This window comes from Pipistrellus hanaki, assembly GCF_964339955.1.
Source record: "Pipistrellus hanaki genome assembly, chromosome: 10".
NCBI lineage: Eukaryota > Metazoa > Chordata > Mammalia > Chiroptera > Vespertilionidae > Pipistrellus > Pipistrellus hanaki.
Window position 1 is genome coordinate 677,133 of NC_140512.1, and position 14,972 is coordinate 692,104.

Below are 14,972 nucleotides of genomic sequence, written 5' to 3' on the forward strand. Positions count from 1 at the left end.
TCTTTTGGGACCCTCCCTCCCTTTGCTGCCACCACAGATGAGGTGCTGGGCTCAGGACAAGAATGAGATCAGTAGTAGCCACATCACAGAAGATGGAACGTGTGTGGACGGCATTTGGTAACCCACAGCCACGCTTCGAATACTAATCTTCAGTTCCCCCAGGGTGAGGGATGCCAGTGTCTGAGCTGAAGCCGGTGAGAGGCACAGGTCATGGCAGCCTGAGTGAGGCCTGGACAGGGCCGGGGCCTCAGGCCCAAGCCCCCCACATGGCATCTGTACCCGAGAGCTCTGCATCTGCGCCAGCCACTCTGACTGGTGGGATCTTCCTGTCCTGTGCCCACACCCGCGGCATGGCAGGGGTCCGTCCAGGGGAGGGCCTGTGGAGGCCGAGTGGCCGGTGAGCTCACCTGGGGAATCAGCAGGTGGTACCTCGGGGCTGCGTCGCTGTGGAAAACAGGGACTGACTCCACGAGGAGGGAAGGGGTGAGGCCCCCGCCAGGGAGCAGCTCAGCATGCAGGGCCACGCTGGAGAAGAGGCGGGTGGGAGGGTTGTAGAGGACGAAGTGCATGGACACGGCCCTGGTGTGCTGGCCCACCAGCGGCCAGCCCTGAGGCCGCTCAGCACTGCGCGGGCTGCGGACCTGCAAAGCGTGCGAGTCAGAGGGGGATGCCGTGAAGGAGGCTTCCAGCACAGGCCCTGCCGACCCCTGCCGACCCCTGCCGACCCCTGCCGACCCCTGCCGACCCCTGCCGTGGCTCTGCCGGGCCCTGCCAACCCCTGCGTGGCCCTGCATTCACAGGACGGCACAGGTGGCCGTCTGTGTCCTCCGACTCCTCACTTCCCATGCCCCCCTCTCGTTGCCTGGGTGGGACCCCAGGCTGAGGAGACCCTGGAGAGGGGTAGCCTTCCGTCCCAGGGTCCCACTTGGAGATCCCGTCTCCCCCAGGCCGTGGGAGCGATGGGCGGCCCGTGTGGACGACCTGGACCCGTCACACTGACCTTGTCCTGCCCAGGCTGAGCTCACAGAGCTCCCTGCAGGCGGTGGGGGCACTCGGGGCCACTCTCCGGGTCTCTGCGTTGGTCACAGAGGGAGTTTCAGAGCCTCCGACTGCGGGGTGACACATAGGCAGAGAATCTTCGGGAAGCACTGAGCGTGGCCTGAGAAGCTGTAGGACCAACCGAACCAGAGCAGGAGTCAGAGGTGCCTCCACGTCTGCCCTGCATCCTGAGGTGTCTGGCCGGGCCGTGCGGGCACATGCTGACCTAAACATGGCCCCAGCCCCTCCTTCCCCTGCATGGTCCCCGGGTTCAGCCTGAGCCCAGGCCCGGACCCCTCAGGAAAGGCTGCACTGGCGTGACCCCAGTCTGAGCTGGGATGTCACAGAGTTCCTGTCACCGAAGATGCAGCGGATGGGCCATCCTCACCCCTCCCATCAGGACAAGGTACGTGACATTCCAGTGTGAGACGGAGTGCCTGGGTTTGCAGAGCCAGGACGGAGGGGGGGAGGTGAAGGCGGTCAGCCCCGCCCCAGCCCAGTGCCCATGATCACTCACAGCCAGCAATGGCGCCAAGGGCCTGCGTTTCCTGCCCGTGGTTGCTCAGACTTTTCACATTCCAGGTGTTTTCAGAAGTAAAAAAATAAGGGCATCTGACCTCATCGCTTCTTACCTCACAGGAAGGGCTGGGAGAAAGTTTTAGCTGCTTAAGGACTGCCGGGCCTATGAGGTAGCACGTTCCCCCGAGAGCTCCGGGCTGCAGTAGGGAGGACACAGCGCACTGTGAGCCTGTGCACACCCTCACCCAGCACAGCCGCACTGTGAGCCTGTGCACACCCTCACCCAGCACAGCGCACTGTGAGCCTGTGCCCCTCACCCAGCAGCATCATTCTGGACTGCCCGCCTACTGTGCTGGTGGAGCAGAGGGAAGCCCACCTGGGCACCAGGCACACCGACCCGGTACAGGCCGTCCAGCAGTGTGGTCAGGCTCCAGTCCCACCAGGCATCCACGCTGCTCAGGCTGCCGGAGAAGCTCCTGGCACCTCTTAACACAGGAGGAGGAACAGAAGGTCACTTTCTGGGACATAAATGGAGGCAGTCTGGTCTGCAGCGCCAGGCACAGGCCTTGAGCGCCCAGCCCCTGCATGGCGGTGACAGGACAGGATAGTGACTCGTTCCTGTGGCTCACCCGCTCAGTCACCCTCTGAACCTGGGCCACTGGGAAGACCACCGCCTGTCCATCCCTCTTCTGGGCACCGGGACATGGACAATCAGATCCCTGTCCTGTCAAATCCCACATCACAAACACATAAGCCAAGCATGTCCGTGACAAACATCAGGGAGAGAGCACAGTGAGGGACACCGGCGTGGGCAGTGAGCAGTGGGCATGGAATCTTAATTTAAGGCCTGGAAACTTGAGCACGCGGGGACGTTTCAGCAGAGATTGAGGTGATGGAGGTGCCCACAGCGACGTATGAGGGGACAGAGGCACAGGCCTGGGTGGGCATGTACCAGGGGGTCACGGGAGGGCATGGAGGCTGCCAAACTGGTGCTAAGCCAGCGTGGGACCCTCAGATAGAGACACGGTGCTCTCTGCACCGCCACCCGCTGGCCATGGCTTCTCTGCCCTCCCAGCCAGCAAACCAGAGCAGCAGACCCAGCTCCGACGGCTGAGTCAGATGAGGTGCCAGGCCAGGCACACACGGCACTTAGTGGGGAGTCAACAGACGAAGCGTGCTGCCTTCCAGTGAACCTACTGACCCGAGAGGCAGCGTCTGCTGTCCCTCCCCCAGGGAGCTGACTCCAGCACACTGAGCGTCTCAGACAACGAAACCCGTCAGCTCAGCCGAGACACCCGCTAAGCAGAGCCTGGCCATCGTGACAAACCCGGGCCACATGTGAGGACAGGAGACAGAGCAGGTCAGTGACATGTCACCAATGTGTGGACTCAGAGAAGGGAAGGGTGGGACGCCACTCTCCCGATCATGGCCTTCACCGCTCAGAGCTTCCTGCGTTTCCAGAGCCCAGGCCCCCTGCCACCCTCCCCACTGCACGGGCTCCTGGCCAGCTGTGTGCCCACGTGAGCAGGCTGGAGGCCCCAGGCTGAGTTTTCCAGGTCCAGAGAGACCGCCCAAATGATCACTTTGTTGAGCACATGGCGCCACCTGCTGGCAGGAACTGTCCACACGGATGGTGAACACGGCTCAGGTCCTACCTGGTGAAGGTGCTCCGGATGGCGTGGTTGAGAGAGTGCTCATCCCAGGAGGACGTCGCATGGGTTAGGAGCAGGTGTAGGAGCAGCATGAGGACGGACATGCAGGTGTCCCTGTAAGAAAGGCAGTGGGAATGGCGCTCACAGGCCCGCTGCGCAGACCCCGCCGCCCGTTTCCAGTGGCCGTGGCTTCTACATCGCGAGCGGACGCTTTGGTGTCAGGGATGAGGTCTGTGTGAGGCTCACTTTTCTGCATGCTGGCATCTAGGTTTCCTAGCACCGTCCTCGGAATGAATTGCCTTTGTGCTGTTGTCCAAGACCCGGCTGGGCATCTGTGTGGGTCTATTTCCGGCTCTCTGTCCTGCCCCTGGTCTGCGAGTCTGCACCACCAGTGTCTCCGGTCCAGGGCTTTATGCCAGGCCCTGAGCTCGGAGACTGACAGCCTCTGACTGTCCTTTTCCAGGACTGCTCTGGCCAGCCCCTTCTTCCCACACACAGTTGGAAGCAGTCTGTGGGCAATGATAGGCTCAGCTGGCAGGTTTGGGTTGAGACTGCACTGGATCTGCCCTGGAAAGAACTGACACAGACCACACCGCCCCTCGGGTCACAAACACGGTGTCTCTCTGTTGCTTCCTAGCGCTGATCTCCTCTCTGAGATCCCGTGGTTTTCAGCATCCACACCCCGCGCTCTCTTCGCCCTGGGGCTGAGCACAGGCAGAGGGGGAACCGGCCTGGCTCACCCCCACTTGATCCTGTGACCCTTCGGGTTCCCTTTGGCGAATCCCAGGAGCCTTTCTCAGGATCATTTGGGGTTTTCCGTGTAGACTACGCATGTCACCTGCCAACAGGCTGTTTTGTTTCTTCCTTTCAAATCTGTAAGCTTTCCCGTTTTCCTTGCCTGGGGCACAGCTGGGGCTTCCTGGGAGGGGCAGGAGGAGCGGTTTCTACCTGAACAAGCGCGCAGTCCCAGCAGGTGTGAGGCTCGGGAGGGGTCACAGATGTCCTCTGAGTGTGGGGACAGTCCCTCTGGTCCTGTTCTGCGGAGAGGCTTTCTGTTTTGTTTTCATGAAGGAACGTCGATTGTGTCAAATGCTTTCTGTGCGTCTCCTGAAATGCTCACGTGACTTGTCTTATTGGATCTGTTCGGACGGTGAACCACGCTAACTCCTTCTCGTCTGTCTCCATCGGCCTCTGTGCCCCGATCTCTCCCGCCCTCCCCGATGTGCACTGGGTGCTGCTGTCCCTGGGAACCCGAGTGGGCACAGACTTGACCACATTAGGACCTGGCTGAGTGGGGAGGTCACCCCACAGGGGACGTGTCTGCTGTCAGGAGATGCTTGACGCCTGGTCCTTCTTTTTCTTCCTTTATGTTAGTCGCTGTGAGGATCAATGTTTAGACCCATGAATTCACCACAGGCTGCCCATGTCAGGGGGGCTCTGTCGCTTCCTGTAGGGGCTGTGGCAGGTCCATAGGGAGAAGGGCCATTAAGTCTGCTGCCACTCCCCAGGCCTGGAGTCCATGGCAAGACAGCCGAGCCTCCGTTGCGTTTGCTAACACGGCTGCCCCTCCTGTGTGTGGGTGTCAGGGATTCCCACATCTTCACAAACGGCACCAGCAAGATGAGAGGAAGAGCAGGCGATGCCGAAAGTCAGAGAAAGATCCGCAGCCAAGTTCACGAGGCTCCCCACAGCCGTCCAGCCCCACCACGACGAGATGAGGGTGTCACCAGAGAAAGGTGTCTGAGTGCACGCTGGGGAGGCTTACCAGGCACACCACTTCCTCACTTTTGGGTTTCATCTAAAAAGCATGGCAATATTTCGCTGAGCCCCACCACACATTTAACAGTAAGAGGTTTGAGAACACTGGCCGCCACCGCCTCACCTCCCCCCGCCCCAGCTCCATCCACGTCCCAGGCAGAGGTGTTTATCTTTGGGCTCCAGCACCCGGTGTCACCCTGCTCACCATGGGTCCCTGCAGAGCCCAGGTTACTCCAGCTGCTCAGCCTCCGTGGACTGAGGCGCACGGCGGTGGCTCTGGGCCAGCAAAGAGTCCCCCCTTGCTCCCCCTCCCAGACGCTGGCAGGCTGCTCTGGACCAGAGCACAGGACCTCCACCCACCTCAGCACCGCTCCGGTGCGCGTCTGTCTCCGCATCCTCTCCCGTGTGGCCCGGAGCCACGCTGTGGACGGTGGGTGTGCCCTGCGCAGGCGGCGAGCTCGCTGCCGCTCAGCCAAGACCTGTGGGGAGGAGAGGACCGTGGCCTGGGCTGCAGAGCAAGGGAGTGAGGCCTCGCTGCCCGCCACGCCCGGAGGATAGGGGCACTGCCTTTGCACTTGGCCTGGGGTTTGGTCCCACAAGCCAGGCTGCTGGGCAGGAGACTGTTCTCACTCTGTCCTGTCGCCACGGCCACACTGACAGGGCCCTGACACAGTCTCGGTCACATTCGGCTACGGGGCAGTTCGCTTCCAGAGCCTCAAAGTGGGGAAAGCCGTTTTAAAGTGTGCTCATGCCCAGCCGGTGTGGCTCAGTGGTTGAGCATCAACCTATGAACCAGGAGGTCAAGGTTCAATTCCCAGTCAGGGCACAGGCCCGGGTTGTGGGCTCCATCCCCAGTGGGAAGCGTGCAGGAGGCAGCTTCAATCATCAATGATTCTCTTTCATCATGGATGTTTCTCTCTCTCATTTTTGTCATCCACACAACCAGGATAATGCTGCACACATCGGGAGCAACCAGTGTGGAAGGAAGCAGGAGGGAGGGAGGAGCTTTCTGGGAGCCCGTTGCCATGAAAAGGCCTCGGCATCTCCCCAGTCAGAGCCCAGAACCAGACCTCCTCTGCCTCAGTGCGGTTTTGAGCGGTTTTCTCGGGGTCTGGTTCCTTCGGGGTCGGCCGAAGGTAAGGGAGTAGGCCCTGGGAGTTCACCTGTCACGTGGTACAAAAGAGCTGAAGAACCGGAACGCCCCGTAGTTTCTCTAAAGGTGCAGCCAAACGTGGGTTCCGAATGTCACAGACACGCAGGCCGAGGCCACAGCAAGCTCTCAGCTCAGTGACCCCGCAGGCCCCACCCCGTCCTCACCCTCTCCACCCCGCCCGGGCCGCGGGGATCGCTGCTGCAGGGCGCGTGGGGCGCGTGGGTGGGGGAGAGCCCCGCCAGGCCCTCCGTGGCCTCCTGTAAGGACTCCGTGAAGAAGCTCTCGTCGTCCCTCCTTCTCCACGCGAAGCCCAGAGCCAGCAGGCCCACCTGCGGGGACAGGGAGGCGCATCCTGGCACCCGTCTGTGCCCCACGGAGCCGCCTGCGCCCGGGTCAGGACCCGGGGCCAGTACAGATGCACAGGCTGCCTGCCTTCACTCCCGCCCGCCGGCTCCCAGCGCAGCCTCTCTGAGGCTGGATGTCCTCCGGAGAAATGGGTGCCAAGGGCCATGTGAGACCCCGGCCCCCACCGTCAGCCCTGCCCCCGCCTCTGCTCAGGCGGTGACATGGTGGGGCCATGGCCCCGCACGCAGGCACCAGCCCCACCGGCCGGATGGTGGACGCGACTCCCACGCGGAAGGCTGCTCACCATAAGGGGCTGGGTGACGAAGACGCAGCAGGTCACGGAGACGGTCAGCAGGCACAGCCACTGCCCACACTGCATGGGGCTGAACCTGCCCAGGAGACACGCCGTCACCTCCTGTCTGCACTCAGGGCCTGCCGGACTGTCCCCCAGGACAGGGGACTGATGAAGGTGGGGTGCTGGGCAAGGGGCAGTGGGTGGGCTGTTCTTCTGCCCAGCGAAGGGGACTGAGGTCTCCTGCTCAGGAGGGTCGCCAGCCTCCCTGAAGCTGCTCAGTGGGGAGAGAAAGGAGACCCACAGGCAGAGATGGAGCTGGAGATGGGGGGACGGGGGACACAACAGTGATAACAACTTCACATCCGCTGAGGACCGCCTCTGCTCCCTGAGCCCCGAGCAGGCCCATCCGCTGGGCCTCGCGGTTCAGGACGTGGGCCCGTGGAGCCATGATGAGTGGCCCTGGGGTGCAGGCAAGGGGCCGAGTGCCGGGACCAGCAGAGCGGGCGTGGGGAGACAGCGTCGCTGCCTGTGACCACGCTGGCTTCCTCTCCGGGTGTGCCTTCTCCCTCGCCAGGCGGCTGTTAGGGGCATGCTCTCCGCCCTGTCGGAGCTCAGCAGCGGCTCCCTCCGCCGTGGGGGCGGGTCCTGAGACCTCTCCCAACACGGAGCAGCGGGCCCGCCACCCTGTGGGGTTTACAGAGGCGATGGGGGAGCAGCGGGGTTGAGACAGCCAGAGCCACTTCTGGGCCCACCTCACACGTTCCCCAAGCCAGGGTTTCCTTATAGAGAATAGACTTGCCATCCGAAGACCTGAGAATGTCTCTCAGCTCACCTGTATCCTAGATGTACTGTCCCCACACCACAGGCCACGGAGACCGTCCCGCAAATGGCCCACGCTGCAGAGCGCAGCCACGGCCGCGGCGCCCTTGGCCATGGGGTTGTGACGAGTCCTCTGAACGCACTGCTGGGGGCTGAGGAAGAGAAGACAGGCAAGCGTGTGAACAGACCTCATCACTTTTGGTCACTGATTTTGTGACTCCTGACTGGCTCACAGGGCGCCCCAGCTCCCAAGACACACCCTAACTCTCCCCACGGCCAATGCAGGACGGCAGGACGGGGCCAGGCGTGGCACACCCACACCCAGGTCACCTTGTAAACCGAGAATGCAGTCTCTCTTCTCCCTCGGAGCCCGCTGGCCAAGCTCAGCCCTGCATGCCTCCGGCTCAGGGGGCGGCTGGGTGGCCCCCTCCCTGCTGACTGCGCTCTGAGTCTGGGCTCCCCCACAGAGAACGGCCGGTGCTCTTCGCTAGAAAAGACCAGGTCAGAGTGAGGCTGTGCCCCGGAACGTGGTACCCTCCACGGCGGTTCCCTTGTGAGCCTCTCGGGAGGGCACGGCCTGGCGACTCGTCGTGCCTCAGGCTGGGATGGATTCTGGGGGAGGCGAGGGCAGCCCTGGGCAATGACAGTAACTACTAACAGGCTCTTTGAAGCCCAGAGAGTGTGCACCTGCCCCGAGGTGGCCACGTGACCTGGGGCAGGGGGTGGGGCTCGGGCAGAAGGGCAGGGAGCCAGCCCGGTGTGGGGACAGGGCAGTGGAGGCCAGAGCAGCCAGGAACACAGCCTGGGGACCAGGGCCATGCTCAGGGACAGGCTCTGGGCTAGGACTTAGAGTCCAGAGAGCACAGGCCACACCGACATGCTGCCAGGACAAGAGCTCACTGAAGCCACCGTGACTGAGGCCTGGGATGGCGGCACCAGCACAGGCAGCACCGCATGTCCCCGCCCCCCCCCCTCCGCTGTCCCACATCTCTCCCACCCTGCCCACCCCGCCCCCACCCTGCACAGGGGCCTGGGGCCTGTCCCCAACAGGTCCCGTATGTACTCATGGACTCCTCATCCCCTTCCCACCCTGGGCCTGGCCGTCTGTGGCTCAGGGGCGGGGGCTGCACTGGGTGGGGCCCAGGCATCCTGCAGGGTGAGGACGCGTTTAGGATGGCGCCCAGGGCTGCCCAGGACAGGGCCGCGCAGACGGGACCGGGCACCTGGCTGAGCCTGAAGAGCAGCGACAAGAGCTGCGCCCCCGGAGAAGCCAGGAGGGTGCACAGGAAGCCTGTCCAGAAGGACCCGAGAGGTACGCCGGCCGGGCCCACACTCGGTGGGAGCTGCAGGGACAACAGAGAAACATCGCCCCGATCAGCGGGGCCCAGAGGCGCGGTCATTTGTCATCACGATGCAGTCCACGTGAGCATGTGCGTCGTGTGCAATCACACGGCAGTCCATGTAAGTGCGTGCGTCATACTTCACAAAGTTCTCTCTCACTGAACCTCGGACTCCCGCTCGGGAGTGAGAAAAGAAATGGCCAGAAATCCTGCTTTCCCTGCACAACCCTGGATGCATCGAACGTTTGCTGAGCGCTCGCTGGCGCCAGGCACCTCGAGCAAAGCTGGTGGGATCCGCGCTACAGTCTGACAGGAAGCCGTCTGTCCACATGTCCCCAGCGGAAAAGCAGAGATCAGACAGCTGGCGGCCTTGGGAGGAGCCAACCTCGCGTTCTGGGCGTGGCCCTCTCACCCGGTGGGTGGACACAGCTGTCCCCTCACACTGCTCAGTGAGACTCAGGACCACCTTCTCACATCCCACACACTCGCTCTTTTCCAAGAAGCTGCCAACCCGCCGCCGTGACAGTGACCCCGGAGCCCCAGTGCCCTCTGGACGCACACCGCCCCCATGAGAGACCCGCACCACCTTCCCGCCGCGGGGCTGGGAACGGCCGGGAGGCTGCCACGGAAGCAACTGTGACTGCTGTCCCTCCACAGGGTCACTGCGCTACCCGCCTGCCGCGAATCAGCTCGCCTCTGACTCCTGGGAAAACAGACCAGAGCTGCCGTGCAAACCCGCGTTCCGCAGCCAGGCGTGGCCGTCGGAACTCCTGCTTTTCTGTCCGAGGGAATTTAAACTACTTGCCAACCTGAAGCAAGTCCGGGGGCTCTCACAGGACCCTCCAGGCTGCTGTCCCCTGAGCACCAGGCTGAGGGTGGCACGGGCTCCCTCACGGCCAGTCAGCGGAGACATGGCAGCCGCCCGCAGACGCCCCTGGGTCCCCCAGGCCCACGTCACCCCGGCCTTGAGCACCAGGCCCCTTCCCCGCTGTAAGCCCCTCGGAGAACCGTGAACGTCGCTGACATGAGTGTCACCCTGCAGGTCTGGGCCTCGGGGCCTCTTAAGGAGAGTGTCCCACCTGCCCGTGTCCCGTGGCGGTGACCAGGGCGGCCAGGCAGGCGTAGGCGCACAGCAGGGCGAAGGCCACGCTGAGGCGCGGCGTGTGCAGGAGCCCCCGGCCCACTGGCCGGCTGAGCACCGAGGCCCACACGTGGAGGTCCTCCAGCCGCTCGGTGAACCTGGACAGCAGGAGCTGCAACGGAACACAAGGCCGCGCTGCACGGGCACTGGCACTGCCGCATGGACACCCAGGGTCTGAGAGGCAGCGGCTCCTGCTTCTGGGCCCCAGCCTGAGCACAGACCCCGCCGCGCACACTGACCGCGTCTCTCCTTGCTGGTCCCATAGCTCTGAGCCCCTCACACCCGGCCCTCCCAGCGCAGCTGGACGCACGGGAGAAAGGACAGCTCTCTTCACCTCCCACTGTGTCTGCCCTGGCCCGGGTCACCTGGGGACCGATGGCACCTACCTTCCGGAAGCCGAGGCCCCCGCGCAGACAGGCCAGCTCCCGCTCCACACGGCCGTCCCGCCTGCCCGCAGCCAGCCAGCACTCGGCGGAGAAGAACCAGCGGCCCCGGCCCTCCGGCAGCTCCTTCACCATCACGTGGCTGACGTACCAGGCGGGGTGGGCCCCGCTGCTGTCGTGCCACAGGCGGACCTTCCGGAGCGGGCCCAGCGTGGCCGGGGTGCTGCGGACACAGAAGCGTCAGGGGGGCGCGGCCGCTCTCACCCTCGGGCAGGAAGGATCCGTCTACAAGCAGTGACCCAGGAGGCCCCTCGGGGGGGGACAGGCCGCAATGGCGGTGACCCTGCGGAGCTCCCTCAGATCCTCACAGTCTGTCCACGAGGAGCGTCCACAGCTGACCCATCTCAGTGAGGACACAGACCGCCCCTGAGCGTGAATGTCCAGGGGAAGGGCAGCCACCCCCTTCCTGCCTGCCCTGGCCGCCCTCCTGGCAAACCATTTACCCCCCGCCCCCGGCTCTGCACGCCTCGTCCCTCGTCACCCTCGTTTGGGGCGAAACAAACTCCTTTATTCGGGTTTAGTGACAGAATTCCTAGCATGTAAGTCCATCAGCCCTCTGTCCTTCCGTCCGTCCCTCACATGGGCGTGCTATCTGTCACCCTCAGATACACGGTGAAGACACTGTGAGCCCATGGAACCGCCGGCCCCGCTGGAGAGCTGGCCTGACGGCCACACCAGCCTCACGGCTGTTTCCGGACTCTGCGGCGACAGTCTGACACCTGAGGACGAAGGTGTGCCTGGAGTTCCGTTCAAACAGCGGCTTCTCCGGGCAGCAGAGCTCTCTGGGTTCCGAACGTCCATCTTCACCACACAGAACAATGTAGACCTCAAAACACAGACACAGGTCAGCGTTCAGTTACCGAACCTGTGACTCTACCTGTGCTGGCAGGGCCCCCTGCACCCTCCTCCCAGCCCTTCCCCCCAGACCTCCATCCAGGAAGCCAGCGCCCCATGTGGACCCTGCCATCCCGGGACAGTCCCTGCCGGGTGGGGCAGGAAAGGCCAGATGCCCCCTCGGGTCACTGGGCACATGGCTAGCTCACGCGTGGGCCCCGTGGCTGTCTCACGTGTAGGCCTGCCCTCCTCCCTCCACTCTAGCCTGGGTGGGTGAGGGCACCATGGACACACGGCCGTGTTCGCAGCAGCTGGGCTTGCGGTTCCCAGCGGGGTGGCTTCTTGGCACAGAAACGTACGATTCTGACGCAGTGCCACCTACCCATCTCGCACTGGGAAAACCCCTCTTTGTTCTGTTCTTTTAAATCCTTCCCCGTAGCAAGGTGTGCCTTATCTTGGAGTGACTTCTGAGTTTCACGTTGCTTTTGCACATGGAAGCGCCGTCCCTGAGCTCCTCACTGCACGAGCCCTGCTCCACTCTGAGCTGCACGGCCCCAACACGCCTGGTCTGAGTCTGTCCGTGTCTGTCTGTCTCCTGACACGCGACCCTGTCCTGGCAGTCCCACTCCAGCTGGCCTGGGGCCCCTCGGAGCCGGCCTGCTCCCTCTGCTGGTGGCACTACCCTCTAAGTCTCTAACATTCTTGTGTTTTCTTCCAGGTAAATCTTAGAATCAGCTTTTCAAGCTCCACAAAATCTGTCCTGAAGTTTTTGTTTGATTGCATGGACTTGAACCTCTTTCTGCCTGGTTTGTCACCTGTAAAATGGGTATATTAATAGGACTGTCTCCAAAGTGTTTTGAGGTTTGGGGGGGAGTAAAAAACCCCGACATAGTAAAGCCCTTTTCCTGTCAGCTGGTTATCACTATTATTGATGATAAAAGTTAACGTGGGAGAAATGACAAGGAAAACTGGCTTTCCTGTCCGTGAATAAACATTACTGTCTATTTACACTACAGCCGGTGCACGATGTTCATGCACTCGCAGGGGCGGGCGGGGCCTCAGCCCGGCCTGCTCCCTCTTGCAGCCCAGGCACCCTCGCTCCTCACTGCTCGGCTCCCTGCTCCTTAGCGCTGGTGAGGAGGCGGGAGAGGCTCCTGCCACCACCACTGTGCTTGCAGCTGGGAGCAGCTTCTGGCTGAGAGGGGCTCCCCCTGTGGAAGTGTACCAATCCCCTGGGGGCAGCTCCTGCACCGAGTGTCTGCCCCCTGATGGTCTTTGTGCATCATAGTGACCGGTCATTCCACCGTTTGGTCGATTTGCATATTAGCCTTTTATTATATAGGGCATTTTATGCATTTGTGCTGATCTTCTCATGATGGTCTTGTGGGTGCCCAGTGTGGCCGGGATGGGGAACATGTGGTCTTAGTTATGTGTCCTATGTGGTCCTTGTTGTTGCATCAAGATGCCTTTGAGGGTTACGGTGAGAATAAACAAGCCGTCTTTTCTGTCAGAGAACAGTGTAGGCAGCTGCCATGTTGGCTGCAGGGCTTGCAGCTCCCTGGAGGTCATCATCTTGAAACAGCAAAGGCCAGCTCCGTGAATTGGCCATCACGCAAGACTGTGCGCCTGCGCTCCGATCAAGAGTGAGGGCAGGTCAGTTGCCTCGGGGACACAGCAGCTCTCAGCGAGCGGCCACCGGACCAGGGGCCTCCCGCAGGGGGAGACGCTGCCTGCTGGGGCGCCAGGTGCGCTGTGTCCCACCAGGACCCCTGGGTCGGGGCTCACCTTCCTCTGACATTCACTGACCGTGTAATCCAGCAATTTTGTTAAACTTTCATATTGATTCTAATTATTGTCTGAAGATCCTCTTACATTTTCTATGCAGACATCAGATCACCTGCCAGGAACTAATTTTCTCTCCTTCCAAGCCTTAGATTCTTGTTTTGTTCGTGTCCTGCTGTCCTCCCTGGAGCTTCCCGGACAGATGGACAGACAGATGGCCACCTCGGAGCCGTGCACCCACACCTGCACACACACGTCCACACCACACGTGTCCCCGGACGCCCAGGCACCTTTGCAGTGCAGCGGGCTGGCGCCCGGAAGCCCGTGTCCACGACCACCGCGTACAGCCGGTGGCTGGGCGGGGCACTGTCGTGCAGGAAAATGTGGCCCGTTTTCTTTTTCTCACGGCGATCCGCACGTCTGCTTTTAGTGACCAAAAGTGCATACAGAACTGTGATGGCCACAATGAAAATGCTGGGGAGCAGGTTCTCCGGGCAGCTGTACATAAAGGAGCACAGAGAGTGAGATAAACATGCAATCCGAGACCAGTGATGTTCCCCATGCAGGGCTAATACACATGCACACACACACACACACACACACACACACACACACACTGGCTAATTCACATGCATACACAGAGCTGACATGTGCACACATTCACACAGATTTGCCCCTAAATGGGCCCTGCTGAGGAGCAAGGGGGCTGGGACAACAAGAGAGCAGCAATTGCTGTGTTGCCACTGTGGACGCTGACCCACTGGCCAGTCACAACTGCCCAGATTCACACTGATTTCCGTGTGTCCATCTCTCTCCTGCCAGCAAGTGTGAGCAGACAGATGAACACGGGCAACTAGGCAACAGTGAATAACAATCCCTGTTAGCAGCGGGTTCTGAGAAGCAAAACGATCCAAGTAGCAGGTCCCTGCTCTGCTGCGGACCAGGGCGGCCAGTGGCCGGCAGATAACACGGGCTGGGCTGGAAGGCGGGACTCACCGTCGGAACTGGGAAACGTCCCTTGATTCAAAGCTGGCGTTCAGGCTTCTCCTTGCGACGGAGTAGGCGCCGAGGAGGTCGTAGCTGGGAGGGAGATGGGTTAGTGTGAGTGTCCCGGGCGCCCGCCGGGGGGAAGGGAGGAGAGGGTGGTTCCCGTTACGGGTTACTCTCAGACCCAGTGTGAAGGGTCAGCCTGGGAGTCAAACGTGGCGCTCGGCCATCTGTGTCTGCGCGGCTCCCAAGGCTGGGACACTGCTGTCCTCGGCGTGGACTGGGGCTCATTGCAGACATCTTTGTGAGGCCAGGGCACCAGTGCTGACATCTCCATGGCAAACCCCCCACCCCCCCCAATCCAGCCTCAGCCCAGGGGCAGACTGTGCTGTGCCTGTGGTCTGGGCACAGCCGGTGCCCATCACGAGTAACTGCTGAGGACGGGCTCCCCAATGTAACCTGTCCTCCCCGCACTGCCCCGTGCGCAGGCCCTGCTGCACTGCCTGCCCTGGCCCCTCCGCGCCCGCGGAATCGCAGCAGAGAGCGAACCCCTGCGTCAATGCGGAACGAACACGGCCATCCCGGGAAACGGAGCCTGGCCGCAGCCTAGCGAGCGCCCAGCACCGCTGTGCACGCGGAGTGGACGTGAGAAGCCACGGACGGCTTCCAGGCACCGCACACGGAGGTCTGGACACGCTGCCTCCTCCAGGCAGCTCGGCGATAGCTTTGCGAGGCACCTTTTCTTAAGATAACGATGGCTTCTACACGTGCCTACGGGGTGTTTCTACTACAGCCACACTGCACGGCCTGATAGCCAGCCGCTCTGCATCTGGACAAAGAATTCCTGACCGAGGGGCTCGCCGATG

General features: G+C 62.1%; 1 protein-coding gene across 1 annotated transcript in view; it reads right to left on the minus strand.

Moving 5' to 3' along the window:
• The window catches only part of PKD1L1 (polycystin 1 like 1, transient receptor potential channel interacting), a 50,507-nt gene that overhangs the window by 8,449 nt on the left and 27,086 nt on the right, over positions 1 to 14,972 (minus strand). Inside the window, exons 29-45 of the mRNA XM_084896616.1 lie at positions 14,116 to 14,199; positions 13,410 to 13,617; positions 11,223 to 11,329; positions 10,447 to 10,666; positions 9,999 to 10,172; positions 8,803 to 8,922; positions 7,910 to 8,066; positions 7,593 to 7,731; positions 6,770 to 6,854; positions 6,285 to 6,449; positions 5,328 to 5,446; positions 3,213 to 3,323; positions 1,934 to 2,042; positions 1,671 to 1,754; positions 1,001 to 1,167; positions 799 to 862; positions 408 to 641 (exon numbers count right to left, since the gene is read on the minus strand). Of these exons, the coding sequence (XP_084752742.1) occupies positions 408 to 641; positions 799 to 862; positions 1,001 to 1,167; positions 1,671 to 1,754; positions 1,934 to 2,042; positions 3,213 to 3,323; positions 5,328 to 5,446; positions 6,285 to 6,449; positions 6,770 to 6,854; positions 7,593 to 7,731; positions 7,910 to 8,066; positions 8,803 to 8,922; positions 9,999 to 10,172; positions 10,447 to 10,666; positions 11,223 to 11,329; positions 13,410 to 13,617; positions 14,116 to 14,199 (2,347 nt within the window). The remainder of the gene's footprint in view (positions 1 to 407; positions 642 to 798; positions 863 to 1,000; positions 1,168 to 1,670; positions 1,755 to 1,933; positions 2,043 to 3,212; positions 3,324 to 5,327; positions 5,447 to 6,284; positions 6,450 to 6,769; positions 6,855 to 7,592; positions 7,732 to 7,909; positions 8,067 to 8,802; positions 8,923 to 9,998; positions 10,173 to 10,446; positions 10,667 to 11,222; positions 11,330 to 13,409; positions 13,618 to 14,115; positions 14,200 to 14,972) is intronic.